The 24,344-nt window shown below is 42.5% G+C and overlaps 1 protein-coding gene across 1 annotated transcript in view; it reads left to right on the top strand.

Annotated features, from left to right (window-relative positions):
• The window catches only part of LOC125746656 (uncharacterized), a 34,474-nt gene extending 12,113 nt beyond the window's left edge, over positions 1-22,361 (top strand). The window contains exons 11-24 of the mRNA XM_049020915.1: positions 376-453; positions 1,231-1,386; positions 1,971-2,273; positions 2,955-3,032; positions 3,801-3,956; positions 7,118-7,420; positions 8,102-8,179; positions 8,955-9,110; positions 9,695-9,997; positions 10,679-10,756; positions 11,524-11,679; positions 12,264-12,566; positions 13,248-13,325; positions 21,811-22,361. Of these exons, the coding sequence (XP_048876872.1) occupies positions 376-453; positions 1,231-1,386; positions 1,971-2,273; positions 2,955-3,032; positions 3,801-3,956; positions 7,118-7,420; positions 8,102-8,179; positions 8,955-9,110; positions 9,695-9,997; positions 10,679-10,756; positions 11,524-11,679; positions 12,264-12,566; positions 13,248-13,325; positions 21,811-21,983 (2,399 nt within the window). The 3' untranslated portion in view covers positions 21,984-22,361. The remainder of the gene's footprint in view (positions 1-375; positions 454-1,230; positions 1,387-1,970; positions 2,274-2,954; positions 3,033-3,800; positions 3,957-7,117; positions 7,421-8,101; positions 8,180-8,954; positions 9,111-9,694; positions 9,998-10,678; positions 10,757-11,523; positions 11,680-12,263; positions 12,567-13,247; positions 13,326-21,810) is intronic.
• Positions 22,362-24,344: the final 1,983 nt, after the last annotated feature.

The following is a 24,344-nucleotide window of genomic DNA, read 5'->3' on the forward strand; positions in this document are numbered from 1 at the left end:
AACTGCGGTGTTCTTTGTCTCTGCCCGATTAAACAAGAAGCTAATGAACCCAGCATGAATGGTGACCCTAATTTGATATCAGTTTATATAGCATGTTAGCCTTGGCTGTAGCACAATCTGCAAAACCTGTAAAACCTGTAAAAGAAAACAGATGCTGTTTATTTCATTCATTTATTGTTATAGGTCACTCCGTTACTCCGTTACTCATTGATTTCCAATGTCATTTAATAATAAATTAATTCGAAATGCTTAATTTTTTATTATTTCCTTTATTATTGAGGGAAATGGTGACACGTTATTGCAGAGAGCTGGGAATGTACAAAAGCTGATGGATTAAGTGCATTTTAATGGTAATTAAATTTTGGCATTTTGCAGGAAAAGACGCGGTGGAGTCCTGGTACAGTGAGATCAAGGACTATGATTTCAGCAAGTCTGGACATCAGGAGAAAACAGGTGAAGGACACACACACACACACACACACACACACACACACACACAGACACACAGTCGTCAGTCTCCCACTCGCAGCACTGGTCCATCTTATTATAATCTGGTAGCAGAAACCAAATCCTTGGTTGTCTGAGGTCCACAGGTAGTAAAGTTCAGTACCATGGGGTGTGGGCTTGTTTAAGTACCACTCAGGCGACCCTCCCACCTTCATCCAGACTTTACATACACACACATAACCCTAATAACTGAAATATCTGTTTCAACAAGGTGAACAATACTTTCAGCACAAATGGCCTAATAACTAAACTGTTTGCATGTTCATATGCCGTCATTTTTGCAATAGCTTAAATTATATTGTGCTTAAATAGCAACAGTTATTTAAAAGTTACATTTAAGCAAAAATAAGAATACAAAATAACATGCATTTTAAAATAAAAGCAAACAGAAAAAAATGTTATTGTCTTTACTTATTACTGGGTACTTGTACTTGGGCATACGTAAGACCACATTCAAATTCTGGTAATTTTTTCATCCGAGTTTTGCCATGCGCTAAGGCATACTAGCAGTTCACACTGGATCACTGGAATAAAAAAAGTCCTATTTACTGATGAAGTCAAGGTTGAGATTTATGAGTGTATGCAAATGTATGATCATGCAGTTACATGATTCCTCAACTGCTGCCCAAATCAGGAATGAGAACAACAGACAGAGAAGGAGCAGGTCCTCTGTGACTCCATGTGCCGATTCAGGAGGTGATGCTGACACTCTCTGTCTCACAGGTCACTTCACTCAGGTGGTCTGGAAGGACTCTCAGGAAATGGGCATCGGCATGGCGACGGACGGCAAGGGGAAGGTGTTCGTGGTGGCCCAGTACCGGCCAGCGGGGAACATCACCAACCCTGGCTACTATGAGCGAAATGTCCTCCCACCACAGGGTAAGCGGACAAGTGTGCAGCAAGCATCCACCGAACCAGACAAGGGGGTCATCAGAGACATGGGTCTTTTTTGCTTTCTTATCTGCACATTTACGTTGGTCCATTAAAGGATTTTTGGCTGCAGTTATCCTGGTCACTGCCTGTAGGGGGCAGTACTTTAGATACAAGATTATATAGGTGGTCCTTGGCATAAGATGTGGTTACACTCCAATGAACCCGATGTAAGTGGAAAATATTGCAAGTTGAAAACGATTTATATGCTAAAAAAAAGTATATATGTAACTCCTGTCACTGAATAAGTAAATCAATAATTACTGTGACTAAGTAAATACTAGCAAATGAAAAGTAGAAAAATTAATGCAAGTTTATTTTGTTAAACACAGAAACAAACACCACACGACACATTGGTAAACATCGTATCAACATGATGTGATGTGGATATGATTTGGAAATTTTTTGTAAATGCGGGAAAACGTGCAGTCATGCAGTTATGGGGTGTTTTCTAATAAACCTCTCACGGGGTCCCTACCTGCCCCCCAGCACAAGTCCTTATTAAATAAAGGAATCCTCTCCTTGGGTTTCAGAAGGAGGAGGGAGCGGAGGTGAGAACAAGCCCCCCACCCCTACCACCAAGGACACCACCAGCCCAATTGACCCAAATGGACTCTCTGCAAACACTGCCGACTTCCAGAAGGAGGCGCTAGAGGCCCACAATGCTCGGCGGCAGCAACACGGGGCACCACCACTCAGCCTGGACCTGGACCTGTGCCGGGAGACACAAAAGTGGGCCGAACACCTGGCACAGCAAAACGCTTTTCAGCATAGCGACACTGACCTGGGCGAGAACATCTTTTATAAGTGGACATCCGATAAAGCTCCAGTATCAGGTGAGATGGGCTTGGGGGCGGGACTGTGCTCTTGGGGGCGGGGCTGTGCTCTTGGGGGTGGGGCTGTCTTAATGCAGTGGGTGTGGTTTTGGGGGTTGGGAAGTTTGGGGGCGATGAGGATGTGGCATTGGGTAGGATTGTTAGGCTAATGTGTCACATTGACTTTCATAAGAGTTCTAAAGCCTGATTGGGTAACATGGAATAAACTCCATCCAATAATGAAATCTAGTCAGTGCTCACTTTTTGCAATTATTAACTAAAAAGAACTAAAAGAAAAATCAACTTCCGCATGCTGACAGCAGGATAAACTGCGGTGTTCTTTGTCTCTGCCCGATTAAACAAGAAGCTAATGAACCCAGCATGAATGGTGACCCTAATTTGATATCAGTTTATATAGCATGTTAGCCTTGGCTGTAGCACAATCTGCAAAACCTGTAAAACCTGTAAAAGAAAACAGATGCTGTTTATTTCATTCATTTATTGTTATAGGTCACTCCGTTACTCCGTTACTCATTGATTTCCAATGTCATTTAATAATAAATTAATTCGAAATGCTTAATTTTTTATTATTTCCTTTATTATTGAGGGAAATGGTGACACGTTATTGCAGAGAGCTGGGAATGTACAAAAGCTGATGGATTAAGTGCATTTTAATGGTATTTAAATTTTGGCATTTTGCAGGAAAAGACGCGGTGGAGTCCTGGTACAGTGAGATCAAGGACTATGATTTCAGCAAGTCTGGCCATCAGGAGAAAACAGGTGAAGGACACACACACACACACACACACACACACACAGACACACAGTCGTCAGTCTCCCACTCGCAGCACTGGTCCATCTTATTATAATCTGGTAGCAGAAACCAAATCCTTGGTTGTCTGAGGTCCACAGGTAGTAAAGTTCAGTACCATGGGGTGTGGGCTTGTTTAAGTACCACTCAGGCGACCCTCCCACCTTCATCCAGACTTTACATACACACACATAACCCTAATAACTGAAATATCTGTTTCAACAAGGTGAACAATACTTTCAGCACAAATGGCCTAATAACTAAACTGTTTGCATGTTCATATGCCGTCATTTTTGCAATAGCTTAAATTATATTGTGCTTAAATAGCAACAGTTATTTAAAAGTTACATTTAAGCAAAAATAAGAATACAAAATAACATGCATTTTAAAATAAAAGCAAACAGAAAAAAATGTTATTGTCTTTACTTATTACTGGGTACTTGTGCTTGGGCATACGTAAGACCACATTCAAATTCTGGTAATTTTTTCATCCGAGTTTTGCCATGCGCTAAGGCATACTAGCAGTTCACACTGGATCACTGGAATAAAAAAGTCCTATTTACTGATGAAGTCAAGGTTGAGATTTATGAGTGTATGCAAATGTATGATCATGCAGTTACATGATTCCTCAACTGCTGCCCAAATCAGGAATGAGAACAACAGACAGAGAAGGAGCAGGTCCTCTGTGACTCCATGTGCCGATTCAGGAGGTGATGCTGACACTCTCTGTCTCACAGGTCACTTCACTCAGGTGGTCTGGAAGGACTCTCAGGAAATGGGCATCGGCATGGCGACGGACGGCAAGGGGACGGTGTTCGTGGTGGCCCAGTACCGGCCAGCGGGGAACATCACCAACCCTGGCTACTATGAGCGAAATGTCCTCCCACCACAGGGTAAGCGGACAAGTGTGCAGCAAGCATCCACCGAACCAGACAAGGGGGTCATCAGAGACATGGGTCTTTTTTGCTTTCTTATCTGCACATTTACGTTGGTCCATTAAAGGATTTTTGGCTGCAGTTATCCTGGTCACTGCCTGTAGGGGGCAGTACTTTAGATACAAGATTATATAGGTGGTCCTTGGCATAAGATGCGGTTACACTCCAATGAACCCGATGTAAGTGGAAAATATTGCAAGTTGAAAACGATTTATATGCTAAAAAAAAGTATATATGTAACTCCTGTCACTGAATAAGTAAATCAATAATTACTGTGACTAAGTAAATACTAGCAAATGAAAAGTAGAAAAATTAATGCAAGTTTATTTTGTTAAACACAGAAACAAACACCACACGACACATTGGTAAACATCGTATCAACATGATGTGATGTGGATATGATTTGGAAATTTTTTGTAAATGCGGGAAAACGTGCAGTCATGCAGTTATGGGGTGTTTTCTAATAAACCTCTCACGGGGTCCCTACCTGCCCCCCAGCACAAGTCCTTATTAAATAAAGGAATCCTCTCCTTGGGTTTCAGAAGGAGGAGGGAGCGGAGGTGAGAACAAGCCCCCCACCCCTACCACCAAGGACACCACCAGCCCAATTGACCCAAATGGACTCTCTGCAAACACTGCCGACTTCCAGAAGGAGGCGCTAGAGGCCCACAATGCTCGGCGGCAGCAACACGGGGCACCACCACTCAGCCTGGACCTGGACCTGTGCCGGGAGACGCAAAAGTGGGCCGAACACCTGGCACAGCAAAACGCTTTTCAGCATAGCGACACTGACCTGGGCGAGAACATCTTTTATAAGTGGACATCCGATAAAGCTCCAGTATCAGGTGAGATGGGCTTGGGGGCGGGACTGTGCTCTTGGGGGCGGGGCTGTGCTCTTGGGGGTGGGGCTATCTTAATGCAGTGGGTGTGGTTTTGGGGGTTGGGAAGTTTGGGGGCGATGAGGATGTGGCATTGGGTAGGATTGTTAGGCTAATGTGTCACATTGACTTTCATAAGAGTTCTAAAGCCTGATTGGGTAACATGGAATAAACTCCATCCAATAATGAAATCTAGTCATTGCTCACTTTTTGCAATTATTAACTAAAAAGAACTAAAAGAAAAATCAACTTCCGCATGCTGACAGCAGGATAAACTGCGGTGTTCTTTGTCTCTGCCCGATTAAACAAGAAGCTAATGAACCCAGCATGAATGGTGACCCTAATTTGATATCAGTTTATATAGCATGTTAGCCTTGGCTGTAGCACAATCTGCAAAACCTGTAAAACCTGTAAAAGAAAACAGATGCTGTTTATTTCATTCATTTATTGTTATAGGTCACTCCGTTACTCCGTTACTCATTGATTTCCAATGTCATTTAATAATAAATTAATTCGAAATGCTTAATTTTTTATTATTTCCTTTATTATTGAGGGAAATGGTGACACGTTATTGCAGAGAGCTGGGAATGTACAAAAGCTGATGGATTAAGTGCATTTTAATGGTAATTAAATTTTGGCATTTTGCAGGAAAAGACGCGGTGGAGTCCTGGTACAGTGAGATCAAGGACTATGATTTCAGCAAGTCTGGCCATCAGGAGAAAACAGGTGAAGGACACACACACACACACACACACACACACACACACACACAGACACACAGTCGTCAGTCTCCCACTCGCAGCACTGGTCCATCTTATTATAATCTGGTAGCAGAAACCAAATCCTTGGTTGTCTGAGGTCCACAGGTAGTAAAGTTCAGTACCATGGGGTGTGGGCTTGTTTAAGTACCACTCAGGCGACCCTCCCACCTTCATCCAGACTTTACATACACACACATAACCCTAATAACTGAAATATCTGTTTCAACAAGGTGAACAATACTTTCAGCACAAATGGCCTAATAACTAAACTGTTTGCATGTTCATATGCCGTCATTTTTGCAATAGCTTAAATTATATTGTGCTTAAATAGCAACAGTTATTTAAAAGTTACATTTAAGCAAAAATAAGAATACAAAATAACATGCATTTTAAAATAAAAGCAAACAGAAAAAAATGTTATTGTCTTTACTTATTACTGGGTACTTGTGCTTGGGCATACGTAAGACCACATTCAAATTCTGGTAATTTTTTCATCCGAGTTTTGCCATGCGCTAAGGCATACTAGCAGTTCACACTGGATCACTGGAATAAAAAAAGTCCTATTTACTGATGAAGTCAAGGTTGAGATTTATGAGTGTATGCAAATGTATGATCATGCAGTTACATGATTCCTCAACTGCTGCCCAAATCAGGAATGAGAACAACAGACAGAGAAGGAGCAGGTCCTCTGTGACTCCATGTGCCGATTCAGGAGGTGATGCTGACACTCTGTCTCACAGGTCACTTCACTCAGGTGGTCTGGAAAGACTCTCAGGAAATGGGCATCGGCATGGCGACGGACGGCAAGGGGACGGTGTTCGTGGTGGCCCAGTACCGGCCAGCGGGGAACATCACCAACCCTGGCTACTATGAGCGAAATGTCCTCCCACCACAGGGTAAGCGGACAAGTGTGCAGCAAGCATCCACCGAACCAGACAAGGGGGTCATCAGAGACATGGGTCTTTTTTGCTTTCTTATCTGCACATTTACGTTGGTCCATTAAAGGATTTTTGGCTGCAGTTATCCTGGTCACTGCCTGTAGGGGGCAGTACTTTAGATACAAGATTATATAGGTGGTCCTTGGCATAAGATGCGGTTACACTCCAATGAACCCGATGTAAGTGGAAAATATTGCAAGTTGAAAACGATTTATATGCTAAAAAAAAGTATATATGTAACTCCTGTCACTGAATAAGTAAATCAATAATTACTGTGACTAAGTAAATACTAGCAAATGAAAAGTAGAAAAATTAATGCAAGTTTATTTTGTTAAACACAGAAACAAACACCACACGACACATTGGTAAACATCGTATCAACATGATGTGATGTGGATATGATTTGGAAATTTTTTGTAAATGCGGGAAAACGTGCAGTCATGCAGTTATGGGGTGTTTTCTAATAAACCTCTCACGGGGTCCCTACCTGCCCCCCAGCACAAGTCCTTATTAAATAAAGGAATCCTCTCCTTGGGTTTCAGAAGGAGGAGGGAGCGGAGGTGAGAACAAGCCCCCCACCCCTACCACCAAGGACACCACCAGCCCAATTGACCCAAATGGACTCTCTGCAAACACTGCCGACTTCCAGAAGGAGGCGCTAGAGGCCCACAATGCTCGGCGGCAGCAACACGGGGCACCACCACTCAGCCTGGACCTGGACCTGTGCCGGGAGACGCAAAAGTGGGCCGAACACCTGGCACAGCAAAACGCTTTTCAGCATAGCGACACTGACCTGGGCGAGAACATCTTTTATAAGTGGACATCCGATAAAGCTCCAGTATCAGGTGAGATGGGCTTGGGGGCGGGACTGTGCTCTTGGGGGCGGGGCTGTGCTCTTGGGGGTGGGGCTGTCTTAATGCAGTGGGTGTGGTTTTGGGGGTTGGGAAGTTTGGGGGCGATGAGGATGTGGCATTGGGTAGGATTGTTAGGCTAATGTGTCACATTGACTTTCATAAGAGTTCTAAAGCCTGATTGGGTAACATGGAATAAACTCCATCCAATAATGAAATCTAGTCAGTGCTCACTTTTTGCAATTATTAACTAAAAAGAACTAAAAGAAAAATCAACTTCCGCATGCTGACAGCAGGATAAACTGCGGTGTTCTTTGTCTCTGCCCGATTAAACAAGAAGCTAATGAACCCAGCATGAATGGTGACCCTAATTTGATATCAGTTTATATAGCATGTTAGCCTTGGCTGTAGCACAATCTGCAAAACCTGTAAAACCTGTAAAAGAAAACAGATGCTGTTTATTTCATTCATTTATTGTTATAGGTCACTCCGTTACTCCGTTACTCATTGATTTCCAATGTCATTTAATAATAAATTAATTCGAAATGCTTAATTTTTTATTATTTCCTTTATTATTGAGGGAAATGGTGACACGTTATTGCAGAGAGCTGGGAATGTACAAAAGCTGATGGATTAAGTGCATTTTAATGGTAATTAAATTTTGGCATTTTGCAGGAAAAGACGCGGTGGAGTCCTGGTACAGTGAGATCAAGGACTATGATTTCAGCAAGTCTGGCCATCAGGAGAAAACAGGTGAAGGACACACACACACACACACACACACACACACACACACACAGACACACAGTCGTCAGTCTCCCACTCGCAGCACTGGTCCATCTTATTATAATCTGGTAGCAGAAACCAAATCCTTGGTTGTCTGAGGTCCACAGGTAGTAAAGTTCAGTACCATGGGGTGTGGGCTTGTTTAAGTACCACTCAGGCGACCCTCCCACCTTCATCCAGACTTTACATACACACACATAACCCTAATAACTGAAATATCTGTTTCAACAAGGTGAACAATACTTTCAGCACAAATGGCCTAATAACTAAACTGTTTGCATGTTCATATGCCGTCATTTTTGCAATAGCTTAAATTATATTGTGCTTAAATAGCAACAGTTATTTAAAAGTTACATTTAAGCAAAAATAAGAATACAAAATAACATGCATTTTAAAATAAAAGCAAACAGAAAAAAATGTTATTGTCTTTACTTATTACTGGGTACTTGTGCTTGGGCATACGTAAGACCACATTCAAATTCTGGTAATTTTTTCATCCGAGTTTTGCCATGCGCTAAGGCATACTAGCAGTTCACACTGGATCACTGGAATAAAAAAAGTCCTATTTACTGATGAAGTCAAGGTTGAGATTTATGAGTGTATGCAAATGTATGATCATGCAGTTACATGATTCCTCAACTGCTGCCCAAATCAGGAATGAGAACAACAGACAGAGAAGGAGCAGGTCCTCTGTGACTCCATGTGCCGATTCAGGAGGTGATGCTGACACTCTGTCTCACAGGTCACTTCACTCAGGTGGTCTGGAAGGACTCTCAGGAAATGGGCATCGGCATGGCGACGGACGGCAAGGGGACGGTGTTCGTGGTGGCCCAGTACCGGCCAGCGGGGAACATCACCAACCCTGGCTACTATGAGCGAAATGTCCTCCCACCACAGGGTAAGCGGACAAGTGTGCAGCAAGCATCCACCGAACCAGACAAGGGGGTCATCAGAGACATGGGTCTTTTTTGCTTTCTTATCTGCACATTTACGTTGGTCCATTAAAGGATTTTTGGCTGCAGTTATCCTGGTCACTGCCTGTAGGGGGCAGTACTTTAGATACAAGATTATATAGGTGGTCCTTGGCATAAGATGCGGTTACACTCCAATGAACCCGATGTAAGTGGAAAATATTGCAAGTTGAAAACGATTTATATGCTAAAAAAAAGTATATATGTAACTCCTGTCACTGAATAAGTAAATCAATAATTACTGTGACTAAGTAAATACTAGCAAATGAAAAGTAGAAAAATTAATGCAAGTTTATTTTGTTAAACACAGAAACAAACACCACACGACACATTGGTAAACATCGTATCAACATGATGTGATGTGGATATGATTTGGAAATTTTTTGTAAATGCGGGAAAACGTGCAGTCATGCAGTTATGGGGTGTTTTCTAATAAACCTCTCACGGGGTCCCTACCTGCCCCCCAGCACAAGTCCTTATTAAATAAAGGAATCCTCTCCTTGGGTTTCAGAAGGAGGAGGGAGCGGAGGTGAGAACAAGCCCCCCACCCCTACCACCAAGGACACCACCAGCCCAATTGACCCAAATGGACTCTCTGCAAACACTGCCGACTTCCAGAAGGAGGCGCTAGAGGCCCACAATGCTCGGCGGCAGCAACACGGGGCACCACCACTCAGCCTGGACCTGGACCTGTGCCGGGAGACGCAAAAGTGGGCCGAACACCTGGCACAGCAAAACGCTTTTCAGCATAGCGACACTGACCTGGGCGAGAACATCTTTTATAAGTGGACATCCGATAAAGCTCCAGTATCAGGTGAGATGGGCTTGGGGGCGGGACTGTGCTCTTGGGGGCGGGGCTGTGCTCTTGGGGGTGGGGCTGTCTTAATGCAGTGGGTGTGGTTTTGGGGGTTGGGAAGTTTGGGGGCGATGAGGATGTGGCATTGGGTAGGATTGTTAGGCTAATGTGTCACATTGACTTTCATAAGAGTTCTAAAGCCTGATTGGGTAACATGGAATAAACTCCATCCAATAATGAAATCTAGTCAGTGCTCACTTTTTGCAATTATTAACTAAAAAGAACTAAAAGAAAAATCAACTTCCGCATGCTGACAGCAGGATAAACTGCGGTGTTCTTTGTCTCTGCCCGATTAAACAAGAAGCTAATGAACCCAGCATGAATGGTGACCCTAATTTGATATCAGTTTATATAGCATGTTAGCCTTGGCTGTAGCACAATCTGCAAAACCTGTAAAACCTGTAAAAGAAAACAGATGCTGTTTATTTCATTCATTTATTGTTATAGGTCACTCCGTTACTCCGTTACTCATTGATTTCCAATGTCATTTAATAATAAATTAATTCGAAATGCTTAATTTTTTATTATTTCCTTTATTATTGAGGGAAATGGTGACACGTTATTGCAGAGAGCTGGGAATGTACAAAAGCTGATGGATTAAGTGCATTTTAATGGTATTTAAATTTTGGCATTTTGCAGGAAAAGACGCGGTGGAGTCCTGGTACAGTGAGATCAAGGACTATGATTTCAGCAAGTCTGGCCATCAGGAGAAAACAGGTGAAGGACACACACACACACACACACACACACACAGACACACAGTCGTCAGTCTCCCACTCGCAGCACTGGTCCATCTTATTATAATCTGGTAGCAGAAACCAAATCCTTGGTTGTCTGAGGTCCACAGGTAGTAAAGTTCAGTACCATGGGGTGTGGGCTTGTTTAAGTACCACTCAGGCGACCCTCCCACCTTCATCCAGACTTTACATACACACACATAACCCTAATAACTGAAATATCTGTTTCAACAAGGTGAACAATACTTTCAGCACAAATGGCCTAATAACTAAACTGTTTGCATGTTCATATGCCGTCATTTTTGCAATAGCTTAAATTATATTGTGCTTAAATAGCAACAGTTATTTAAAAGTTACATTTAAGCAAAAATAAGAATACAAAATAACATGCATTTTAAAATAAAAGCAAACAGAAAAAAATGTTATTGTCTTTACTTATTACTGGGTACTTGTACTTGGGCATACGTAAGACCACATTCAAATTCTGGTAATTTTTTCATCCGAGTTTTGCCATGCGCTAAGGCATACTAGCAGTTCACACTGGATCACTGGAATAAAAAAAGTCCTATTTACTGATGAAGTCAAGGTTGAGATTTATGAGTGTATGCAAATGTATGATCATGCAGTTACATGATTCCTCAACTGCTGCCCAAATCAGGAATGAGAACAACAGACAGAGAAGGAGCAGGTCCTCTGTGACTCCATGTGCCGATTCAGGAGGTGATGCTGACACTCTCTGTCTCACAGGTCACTTCACTCAGGTGGTCTGGAAGGACTCTCAGGAAATGGGCATCGGCATGGCGACGGACGGCAAGGGGAAGGTGTTCGTGGTGGCCCAGTACCGGCCAGCGGGGAACATCACCAACCCTGGCTACTATGAGCGAAATGTCCTCCCACCACAGGGTAAGCGGACAAGTGTGCAGCAAGCATCCACCGAACCAGACAAGGGGGTCATCAGAGACATGGGTCTTTTTTGCTTTCTTATCTGCACATTTACGTTGGTCCATTAAAGGATTTTTGGCTGCAGTTATCCTGGTCACTGCCTGTAGGGGGCAGTACTTTAGATACAAGATTATATAGGTGGTCCTTGGCATAAGATGTGGTTACACTCCAATGAACCCGATGTAAGTGGAAAATATTGCAAGTTGAAAACGATTTATATGCTAAAAAAAAGTATATATGTAACTCCTGTCACTGAATAAGTAAATCAATAATTACTGTGACTAAGTAAATACTAGCAAATGAAAAGTAGAAAAATTAATGCAAGTTTATTTTGTTAAACACAGAAACAAACACCACACGACACATTGGTAAACATCGTATCAACATGATGTGATGTGGATATGATTTGGAAATTTTTTGTAAATGCGGGAAAACGTGCAGTCATGCAGTTATGGGGTGTTTTCTAATAAACCTCTCACGGGGTCCCTACCTGCCCCCCAGCACAAGTCCTTATTAAATAAAGGAATCCTCTCCTTGGGTTTCAGAAGGAGGAGGGAGCGGAGGTGAGAACAAGCCCCCCACCCCTACCACCAAGGACACCACCAGCCCAATTGACCCAAATGGACTCTCTGCAAACACTGCCGACTTCCAGAAGGAGGCGCTAGAGGCCCACAATGCTCGGCGGCAGCAACACGGGGCACCACCACTCAGCCTGGACCTGGACCTGTGCCGGGAGACACAAAAGTGGGCCGAACACCTGGCACAGCAAAACGCTTTTCAGCATAGCGACACTGACCTGGGCGAGAACATCTTTTATAAGTGGACATCCGATAAAGCTCCAGTATCAGGTGAGATGGGCTTGGGGGCGGGACTGTGCTCTTGGGGGCGGGGCTGTGCTCTTGGGGGTGGGGCTGTCTTAATGCAGTGGGTGTGGTTTTGGGGGTTGGGAAGTTTGGGGGCGATGAGGATGTGGCATTGGGTAGGATTGTTAGGCTAATGTGTCACATTGACTTTCATAAGAGTTCTAAAGCCTGATTGGGTAACATGGAATAAACTCCATCCAATAATGAAATCTAGTCAGTGCTCACTTTTTGCAATTATTAACTAAAAAGAACTAAAAGAAAAATCAACTTCCGCATGCTGACAGCAGGATAAACTGCGGTGTTCTTTGTCTCTGCCCGATTAAACAAGAAGCTAATGAACCCAGCATGAATGGTGACCCTAATTTGATATCAGTTTATATAGCATGTTAGCCTTGGCTGTAGCACAATCTGCAAAACCTGTAAAACCTGTAAAAGAAAACAGATGCTGTTTATTTCATTCATTTATTGTTATAGGTCACTCCGTTACTCCGTTACTCATTGATTTCCAATGTCATTTAATAATAAATTAATTCGAAATGCTTAATTTTTTATTATTTCCTTTATTATTGAGGGAAATGGTGACACGTTATTGCAGAGAGCTGGGAATGTACAAAAGCTGATGGATTAAGTGCATTTTAATGGTATTTAAATTTTGGCATTTTGCAGGAAAAGACGCGGTGGAGTCCTGGTACAGTGAGATCAAGGACTATGATTTCAGCAAGTCTGGCCATCAGGAGAAAACAGGTGAAGGACACACACACACACACACACACACACACACAGACACACAGTCGTCAGTCTCCCACTCGCAGCACTGGTCCATCTTATTATAATCTGGTAGCAGAAACCAAATCCTTGGTTGTCTGAGGTCCACAGGTAGTAAAGTTCAGTACCATGGGGTGTGGGCTTGTTTAAGTACCACTCAGGCGACCCTCCCACCTTCATCCAGACTTTACATACACACACATAACCCTAATAACTGAAATATCTGTTTCAACAAGGTGAACAATACTTTCAGCACAAATGGCCTAATAACTAAACTGTTTGCATGTTCATATGCCGTCATTTTTGCAATAGCTTAAATTATATTGTGCTTAAATAGCAACAGTTATTTAAAAGTTACATTTAAGCAAAAATAAGAATACAAAATAACATGCATTTTAAAATAAAAGCAAACAGAAAAAAATGTTATTGTCTTTACTTATTACTGGGTACTTGTGCTTGGGCATACGTAAGACCACATTCAAATTCTGGTAATTTTTTCATCCGAGTTTTGCCATGCGCTAAGGCATACTAGCAGTTCACACTGGATCACTGGAATAAAAAAGTCCTATTTACTGATGAAGTCAAGGTTGAGATTTATGAGTGTATGCAAATGTATGATCATGCAGTTACATGATTCCTCAACTGCTGCCCAAATCAGGAATGAGAACAACAGACAGAGAAGGAGCAGGTCCTCTGTGACTCCATGTGCCGATTCAGGAGGTGATGCTGACACTCTCTGTCTCACAGGTCACTTCACTCAGGTGGTCTGGAAGGACTCTCAGGAAATGGGCATCGGCATGGCGACGGACGGCAAGGGGACGGTGTTCGTGGTGGCCCAGTACCGGCCAGCGGGGAACATCACCAACCCTGGCTACTATGAGCGAAATGTCCTCCCACCACAGGGTAAGCGGACAAGTGTGCAGCAAGCATCCACCGAACCAGACAAGGGGGTCATCAGAGACATGGGTCTTTTTTGCTTTCTTATCTGCACATTTACGTTGGTCCATTAAAGGATTTTTGGCTGCAGTTATCCTGGTCACTGCCTGTAGGGGGCAGTACTTTAGATACAAGATTATATAGGTGGTCCTTGGCATAAGATGCGGTTACACTCCAATGAACCCGATGTAAGTGGAAAATATTGCAAGTTGAAAACGATTTATATGCTAAAAAAAAGTATATATGTAACTCCTGTCACTGAATAAGTAAATCAATAATTACTGTGACTAAGTAAATACTAGCAAATGAAAAGTAGAAAAATTAATGCAAGTTTATTTTGTTAAACACAGAAACAAACACCACACGACACATTGGTAAACATCGTATCAACATGATGTGATGTGGATATGATTTGGAAATTTTTTGTAAATGCGGGAAAACGTGCAGTCATGCAGTTATGGGGTGTTTTCTAATAAACCTCTCACGGGGTCCCTACCTGCCCCCCAGCACAAGTCCTTATTAAATAAAGGAATCCTCTCCTTGGGTTTCAGAAGGAGGAGGGAGCGGAGGTGAGAACAAGCCCCCCACCCCTACCACCAAGGACACCACCAGCCCAATTGACCCAAATGGACTCTCTGCAAACACTGCCGACTTCCAGAAGGAGGCGCTAGAGGCCCACAATGCTCGGCGGCAGCAACACGGGGCACCACCACTCAGCCTGGACCTGGACCTGTGCCGGGAGACGCAAAAGTGGGCCGAACACCTGGCACAGCAAAACGCTTTTCAGCATAGCGACACTGACCTGGGCGAGAACATCTTTTATAAGTGGACATCCGATAAAGCTCCAGTATCAGGTGAGATGGGCTTGGGGGCGGGACTGTGCTCTTGGGGGCGGGGCTGTGCTCTTGGGGGTGGGGCTATCTTAATGCAGTGGGTGTGGTTTTGGGGGTTGGGAAGTTTGGGGGCGATGAGGATGTGGCATTGGGTAGGATTGTTAGGCTAATGTGTCACATTGACTTTCATAAGAGTTCTAAAGCCTGATTGGGTAACATGGAATAAACTCCATCCAATAATGAAATCTAGTCATTGCTCACTTTTTGCAATTATTAACTAAAAAGAACTAAAAGAAAAATCAACTTCCGCATGCTGACAGCAGGATAAACTGCGGTGTTCTTTGTCTCTGCCCGATTAAACAAGAAGCTAATGAACCCAGCATGAATGGTGACCCTAATTTGATATCAGTTTATATAGCATGTTAGCCTTGGCTGTAGCACAATCTGCAAAACCTGTAAAACCTGTAAAAGAAAACAGATGCTGTTTATTTCATTCATTTATTGTTATAGGTCACTCCGTTACTCCGTTACTCATTGATTTCCAATGTCATTTAATAATAAATTAATTCGAAATGCTTAATTTTTTATTATTTCCTTTATTATTGAGGGAAATGGTGACACGTTATTGCAGAGAGCTGGGAATGTACAAAAGCTGATGGATTAAGTGCATTTTAATGGTAATTAAATTTTGGCATTTTGCAGGAAAAGACGCGGTGGAGTCCTGGTACAGTGAGATCAAGGACTATGATTTCAGCAAGTCTGGCCATCAGGAGAAAACAGGTGAAGGACACACACACACACACACACACACACACACACACACACACAGACACACAGTCGTCAGTCTCCCACTCGCAGCACTGGTCCATCTTATTATAATCTGGTAGCAGAAACCAAATCCTTGGTTGTCTGAGGTCCACAGGTAGTAAAGTTCAGTACCATGGGGTGTGGGCTTGTTTAAGTACCACTCAGGCGACCCTCCCACCTTCATCCAGACTTTACATACACACACATAACCCTAATAACTGAAATATCTGTTTCAACAAGGTGAACAATACTTTCAGCACAAATGGCCTAATAACTAAACTGTTTGCATGTTCATATGCCGTCATTTTTGCAATAGCTTAAATTATATTGTGCTTAAATAGCAACAGTTATTTAAAAGTTACATTTAAGCAAAAATAAGAATACAAAATAACATGCATTTTAAAATAAAAGCAAACAGAAAAAAATGTTATTGTCTTTACTTATTACTGGGTACTTGTGCTTGGGCATACGTAAGACCACATTCAAATTCTGGTAATTTTTTCATCCGAGTTTTGCCATGCGCTAAGGCATACTAGCAGTTCACACTGGATCACTGGAATAAAAAAAGTCCTATTTACTGATGAAGTCAAGGTTGAGATTTATGAGTGTATGCAAATGTATGATCATGCAGTTACATGATTCCTCAACTGCTGCCCAAATCAGGAATGAGAACAACAGACAGAGAAGGAGCAGGTCCTCTGTGACTCCATGTGCCGATTCAGGAGGTGATGCTGACACTCTGTCTCACAGGTCACTTCACTCAGGTGGTCTGGAAAGACTCTCAGGAAATGGGCATCGGCATGGCGACGGACGGCAAGGGGACGGTGTTCGTGGTGGCCCAGTACCGGCCAGCGGGGAACATCACCAACCCTGGCTACTATGAGCGAAATGTCCTCCCACCACAGGGTAAGCGGACAAGTGTGCAGCAAGCATCCACCGAACCAGACAAGGGGGTCATCAGAGACATGGGTCTTTTTTGCTTTCTTATCTGCACATTTACGTTGGTCCATTAAAGGATTTTTGGCTGCAGTTATCCTGGTCACTGCCTGTAGGGGGCAGTACTTTAGATACAAGATTATATAGGTGGTCCTTGGCATAAGATGCGGTTACACTCCAATGAACCCGATGTAAGTGGAAAATATTGCAAGTTGAAAACGATTTATATGCTAAAAAAAAGTATATATGTAACTCCTGTCACTGAATAAGTAAATCAATAATTACTGTGACTAAGTAAATACTAGCAAATGAAAAGTAGAAAAATTAATGCAAGTTTATTTTGTTAAACACAGAAACAAACACCACACGACACATTGGTAAACATCGTATCAACATGATGTGATGTGGATATGATTTGGAAATTTTTTGTAAATGCGGGAAAACGTGCAGTCATGCAGTTATGGGGTGTTTTCTAATAAACCTCTCACGGGGTCCCTACCTGCCCCCCAGCACAAGTCCTTATTAAATAAAGGAATCCTCTCCTTGGGTTTCAGAAGGAGGAGGGAGCGGAGGTGAGAACAAGCCCCCCACCCCTACCACCAAGGACACCACCAGCCCAATTGACCCAAATGGACTCTCTGCAAACACTGCCGACTTCCAGAAGGAGGCGCTAGAGGCCCACAATGCTCGGCGGCAGCAACACGGGGCACCACCACTCAGCCTGGACCTGGACCTGTGCCGGGAGACGCAAAAGTGGGCCGAACACCTGGCACAGCAAAACGCTTTTCAGCATAGCGACACTGACCTGGGCGAGAACATCTTTTATAAGTGGACATCCGATAAAGCTCCAGTATCAGGTGAGATGGGCTTGGGGGCGGGACTGTGCTCTTGGGGGCGGGGCTGTGCTCTTGGGGGTGGGGCTGTCTTAATGCAGTGGGTGTGGTTTTGGGGGTTGGGAAGTTTGGGGGCGATGAGGATGTGGCATTGGGTAGGATTGTTAGGCTAATGTGTCACATTGACTTTCATAAGAGTTCTAAAGCCTGATTGGGTAACATGGAATAAACTCCATCCAATAATGAAATCTAGTCAGTGCTCACTTTTTGCAATTATTAACTAAAAAGAACTAAAAGAAAAATCAACTTCCGCATGCTGACAGCAGGATAAACTGCGGTGTTCTTTGTCTCTGCCCGATTAAACAAGAAGCTAATGAACCCAGCATGAATGGTGACCCTAATTTGATATCAGTTTATATAGCATGTTAGCCTTGGCTGTAGCACAATCTGCAAAACCTGTAAAACCTGTAAAAGAAAACAGATGCTGTTTATTTCATTCATTTATTGTTATAGGTCACTCCGTTACTCCGTTACTCATTGATTTCCAATGTCATTTAATAATAAATTAATTCGAAATGCTTAATTTTTTATTATTTCCTTTATTATTGAGGGAAATGGTGACACGTTATTGCAGAGAGCTGGGAATGTACAAAAGCTGATGGATTAAGTGCATTTTAATGGTAATTAAATTTTGGCATTTTGCAGGAAAAGACGCGGTGGAGTCCTGGTACAGTGAGATCAAGGACTATGATTTCAGCAAGTCTGGCCATCAGGAGAAAACAGGTGAAGGACACACACACACACACACACACACACACACACACACACAGACACACAGTCGTCAGTCTCCCACTCGCAGCACTGGTCCATCTTATTATAATCTGGTAGCAGAAACCAAATCCTTGGTTGTCTGAGGTCCACAGGTAGTAAAGTTCAGTACCATGGGGTGTGGGCTTGTTTAAGTACCACTCAGGCGACCCTCCCACCTTCATCCAGACTTTACATACACACACATAACCCTAATAACTGAAATATCTGTTTCAACAAGGTGAACAATACTTTCAGCACAAATGGCCTAATAACTAAACTGTTTGCATGTTCATATGCCGTCATTTTTGCAATAGCTTAAATTATATTGTGCTTAAATAGCAACAGTTATTTAAAAGTTACATTTAAGCAAAAATAAGAATACAAAATAACATGCATTTTAAAATAAAAGCAAACAGAAAAAAATGTTATTGTCTTTACTTATTACTGGGTACTTGTGCTTGGGCATACGTAAGACCACATTCAAATTCTGGTAATTTTTTCATCCGAGTTTTGCCATGCGCTAAGGCATACTAGCAGTTCACACTGGATCACTGGAATAAAAAAAGTCCTATTTACTGATGAAGTCAAGGTTGAGATTTATGAGTGTATGCAAATGTATGATCATGCAGTTACATGATTCCTCAACTGCTGCCCAAATCAGGAATGAGAACAACAGACAGAGAAGGAGCAGGTCCTCTGTGACTCCATGTGCCGATTCAGGAGGTGATGCTGACACTCTGTCTCACAGGTCACTTCACTCAGGTGGTCTGGAAGGACTCTCAGGAAATGGGCATCGGCATGGCGACGGACGGCAAGGGGACGGTGTTCGTGGTGGCCCAGTACCGGCCAGCGGGGAACATCACCAACCCTGGCTACTATGAGCGAAATGTCCTCCCACCACAGGGTAAGCGGACAAGTGTGCAGCAAGCATCCACCGAACCAGACAAGGGGGTCATCAGAGACATGGGTCTTTTTTGCTTTCTTATCTGCACATTTACGTTGGTCCATTAAAGGATTTTTGGCTGCAGTTATCCTGGTCACTGCCTGTAGGGGGCAGTACTTTAGATACAAGATTATATAGGTGGTCCTTGGCATAAGATGCGGTTACACTCCAATGAACCCGATGTAAGTGGAAAATATTGCAAGTTGAAAACGATTTATATGCTAAAAAAAAGTATATATGTAACTCCTGTCACTGAATAAGTAAATCAATAATTACTGTGACTAAGTAAATACTAGCAAATGAAAAGTAGAAAAATTAATGCAAGTTTATTTTGTTAAACACAGAAACAAACACCACACGACACATTGGTAAACATCGTATCAACATGATGTGATGTGGATATGATTTGGAAATTTTTTGTAAATGCGGGAAAACGTGCAGTCATGCAGTTATGGGGTGTTTTCTAATAAACCTCTCACGGGGTCCCTACCTGCCCCCCAGCACAAGTCCTTATTAAATAAAGGAATCCTCTCCTTGGGTTTCAGAAGGAGGAGGGAGCGGAGGTGAGAACAAGCCCCCCACCCCTACCACCAAGGACACCACCAGCCCAATTGACCCAAATGGACTCTCTGCAAACACTGCCGACTTCCAGAAGGAGGCGCTAGAGGCCCACAATGCTCGGCGGCAGCAACACGGGGCACCACCACTCAGCCTGGACCTGGACCTGTGCCGGGAGACGCAAAAGTGGGCCGAACACCTGGCACAGCAAAACGCTTTTCAGCATAGCGACACTGACCTGGGCGAGAACATCTTTTATAAGTGGACATCCGATAAAGCTCCAGTATCAGGTGAGATGGGCTTGGGGGCGGGACTGTGCTCTTGGGGGCGGGGCTGTGCTCTTGGGGGTGGGGCTGTCTTAATGCAGTGGGTGTGGTTTTGGGGGTTGGGAAGTTTGGGGGCGATGAGGATGTGGCATTGGGTAGGATTGTTAGGCTAATGTGTCACATTGACTTTCATAAGAGTTCTAAAGCCTGATTGGGTAACATGGAATAAACTCCATCCAATAATGAAATCTAGTCAGTGCTCACTTTTTGCAATTATTAACTAAAAAGAACTAAAAGAAAAATCAACTTCCGCATGCTGACAGCAGGATAAACTGCGGTGTTCTTTGTCTCTGCCCGATTAAACAAGAAGCTAATGAACCCAGCATGAATGGTGACCCTAATTTGATATCAGTTTATATAGCATGTTAGCCTTGGCTGTAGCACAATCTGCAAAACCTGTAAAACCTGTAAAAGAAAACAGATGCTGTTTATTTCATTCATTTATTGTTATAGGTCACTCCGTTACTCCGTTACTCATTGATTTCCAATGTCATTTAATAATAAATTAATTCGAAATGCTTAATTTTTTATTATTTCCTTTATTATTGAGGGAAATGGTGACACGTTATTGCAGAGAGCTGGGAATGTACAAAAGCTGATGGATTAAGTGCATTTTAATGGTATTTAAATTTTGGCATTTTGCAGGAAAAGACGCGGTGGAGTCCTGGTACAGTGAGATCAAGGACTATGATTTCAGCAAGTCTGGCCATCAGGAGAAAACAGGTGAAGGACACACACACACACACACACAGACACACAGTCGTCAGTCTCCCACTCGCAGCACTGGTCCATCTTATTATAATCTGGTAGCAGAAACCAAATCCTTGGTTGTCTGAGGTCCACAGGTAGTAAAGTTCAGTACCATGGGGTGTGGGCTTGTTTAAGTACCACTCAGGCGACCCTCCCACCTTCATCCAGACTTTACATACACACACATAACCCTAATAACTGAAATATCTGTTTCAACAAGGTGAACAATACTTTCAGCACAAATGGCCTAATAACTAAACTGTTTGCATGTTCATATGCCGTCATTTTTGCAATAGCTTAAATTATATTGTGCTTAAATAGCAACAGTTATTTAAAAGTTACATTTAAGCAAAAATAAGAATACAAAATAACATGCATTTTAAAATAAAAGCAAACAGAAAAAAATGTTATTGTCTTTACTTATTACTGGGTACTTGTGCTTGGGCATACGTAAGACCACATTCAAATTCTGGTAATTTTTTCATCCGAGTTTTGCCATGCGCTAAGGCATACTAGCAGTTCACACTGGATCACTGGAATAAAAAAAGTCCTATTTACTGATGAAGTCAAGGTTGAGATTTATGAGTGTATGCAAATGTATGATCATGCAGTTACATGATTCCTCAACTGCTGCCCAAATCAGGAATGAGAACAACAGACAGAGAAGGAGCAGGTCCTCTGTGACTCCATGTGCCGATTCAGGAGGTGATGCTGACACTCTCTGTCTCACAGGTCACTTCACTCAGGTGGTCTGGAAGGACTCTCAGGAAATGGGCATCGGCATGGCGACGGACGGCAAGGGGACGGTGTTCGTGGTGGCCCAGTACCGGCCAGCGGGGAACATCACCAACCCTGGCTACTATGAGCGAAATGTCCTCCCACCACAGAGTAAGGGGACATACTAACATACTCAGTCCCTCTCTTAGTAAAGCACTGCTTACAATCTGTCCTCTCAACTTGGTAACTTGGAATATCTGTGTTATTGGCTCCCAGCTGAAAAGAATTAACCCTTTCATGTATGAATTATGAGCCATTTTCCCTCATTCTCTTCTTTCAAGGAAAAAAGCATTTTAAAGTTTTTTTCTAACTCTGTAATATTCATTCAGATGCCCACTCCAGTGGACAGCAGGCATTTGCGACAATACTATAATGGCAACATTATATTGCTACATTAATAGATACATTTACGAATTAAATAAACACAATCACAATCAAATATATAAATTGAAATTGTATTCAGAACACAACAATTAATGCACTGAAAATTAATAACGATTAAAGCAATCTTGCGCCATTTTCCCTCATTCTCTTCTTTCAAGGAAAAAAGCATTTTAAAGTTTTTTTCTAACTCTGTAATATTCATTCAGATGCCCACTCCAGTGGACAGCAGGCATTTGCGACAATACTATAATGGCAACATTATATTGCTACATTAATAGATACATTTACGAATTAAATAAACACAATCACAATCAAATATATAAATTGAAATTGTATTCAGAACACAACAATTAATGCACTGAAAATTAATAACGATTAAAGCAATCTTGAAATATAAACAATGTAAGTGGTTTCATTGTTACTTTTAATGTTACTATATTTATTAGTCAACAAAATATCAAATTGTATAAAAAAAAGTCACAAGAAAGTCAGAATTTAAATACATTACAACTTAAAAAAATTCTTACAGCTCTTCCGATGAATTCATAATATGAAAATCCCAATGGTTTCAATCCTCTGTTCTTTTTCTGGAAAATTTTCAAAAAGCACCCAGGGGTCGAGGCTCAGGGCTCTGCATGCAGGTGCACTTTGCTTTTCTTGTTCATTTTACATTTTCCCAAGTATATCACACAAAATATATTTTAAAAAATGAAATGTTACATATATCTGAATTCTGCACAAATTCATCTTTTAAATCATGGATCTTTTTTAACTTTTGTTTTACAAAAAACTGGGATCAGTCATAAAAAAAAAAAACCTGATATATGTGTGTTACTACTGTTGCTGTTTTACTATGGACATCGGGCAGCTCCTCCCAGTAAAACTAAAAATATGAAAGCTACAACTATTCTTGGACCAACAAATGTTTTTTAGCTGTAAGTTTACAGCCAAGTTAATTGTTTTTGGGCAGTGTTTATTGGGGATGCATTTTCATCGCGGTGTCCCTCTGTGACCGTCCACTCAAACACTGCAGAACATGAATGAAGGTATCGCTGAATCTTTAGCATCTTTGAAAAGGGTATAAAATTGTGTCTAACAGTGTTTCTCAAACCAGTCCACGGCGACCTCCAGACAGTCCACATTTTTGCTCTCACCCAATTTCCTGGGAGCTGGGAGAGCAAAAATTTGGATTTTCTGGGGGTCCCTGAGACCTTGTTGAGAAAGGTGTAGAATATTACTTTCACATATTATTGCTCCATATGAGCCAGTTTTGAATGGTGTCGGGATGCACCTACGCATGATAGTATCTACATGTATTCTGCCGAAATATTTAGGTGATATAAATCAACCAGATGAAAAATATGCAAGCCACATCTCACGTTTAAATAATATATGACCCCCCTGTCTTCCGCTGACACACGGCACTCGTTTCCTGTGAGCTTTCAAAGAGTGGGCGGTGACGTTCTAACGTCCATATATATGGCTATAGATCGCTGTAAACCAGGGGTGGGCAATCCAGTGTGTATGCAGGATTTTGGGATAACCTTTAGGTCAGCTGTTCAAACCCAGGTGTGATGACTCTTCAGCCAATCAGTGCAGTATTCTATCCCTGGCCACCTCCTCCAGACTGACACACTTGGAGCCAACAGCAGACTCAGTCTTCCTAGTTAGTCTAAATCAGTCTACTGGCTTCCTTTGCTTTGAAGCCTGCTCCCCAACACACGACAGCAGAGAAAGTGGTGCTACAACAGACGGACAAAATATCAGGAGCATTCTTCTGGATACGTCGAAGGACCAGAGCATCCTCAGGAAATAAAACCGGTTCAGGCCCTTCTTCTAGACAACCTCTGTGTTGGTGGACCACTCCAGTTGAACGCCCAAGTACCTGTATGATGTCAGATGACAGATGCAGATGACATGACTCGGTGCAGCACTTAAAGTCTGCAGTGTAGGTGGTGAAAAGGGAGGGAGATTTCCTGGGGGGGGGGGGCGATATTATTTATCAGGTGCTCAGACACACAGCTCTATAGTCTCACAAACTGTGGCCTGCCCATGTGACCAGGGGAGCCTCCACCTGCATGTCCTACATTTTAGCCATCAGTAGT

Source organism: Brienomyrus brachyistius, chromosome 7, assembly GCF_023856365.1.
Source record: "Brienomyrus brachyistius isolate T26 chromosome 7, BBRACH_0.4, whole genome shotgun sequence".
Classification (NCBI taxonomy): domain Eukaryota; kingdom Metazoa; phylum Chordata; class Actinopteri; order Osteoglossiformes; family Mormyridae; genus Brienomyrus; species Brienomyrus brachyistius.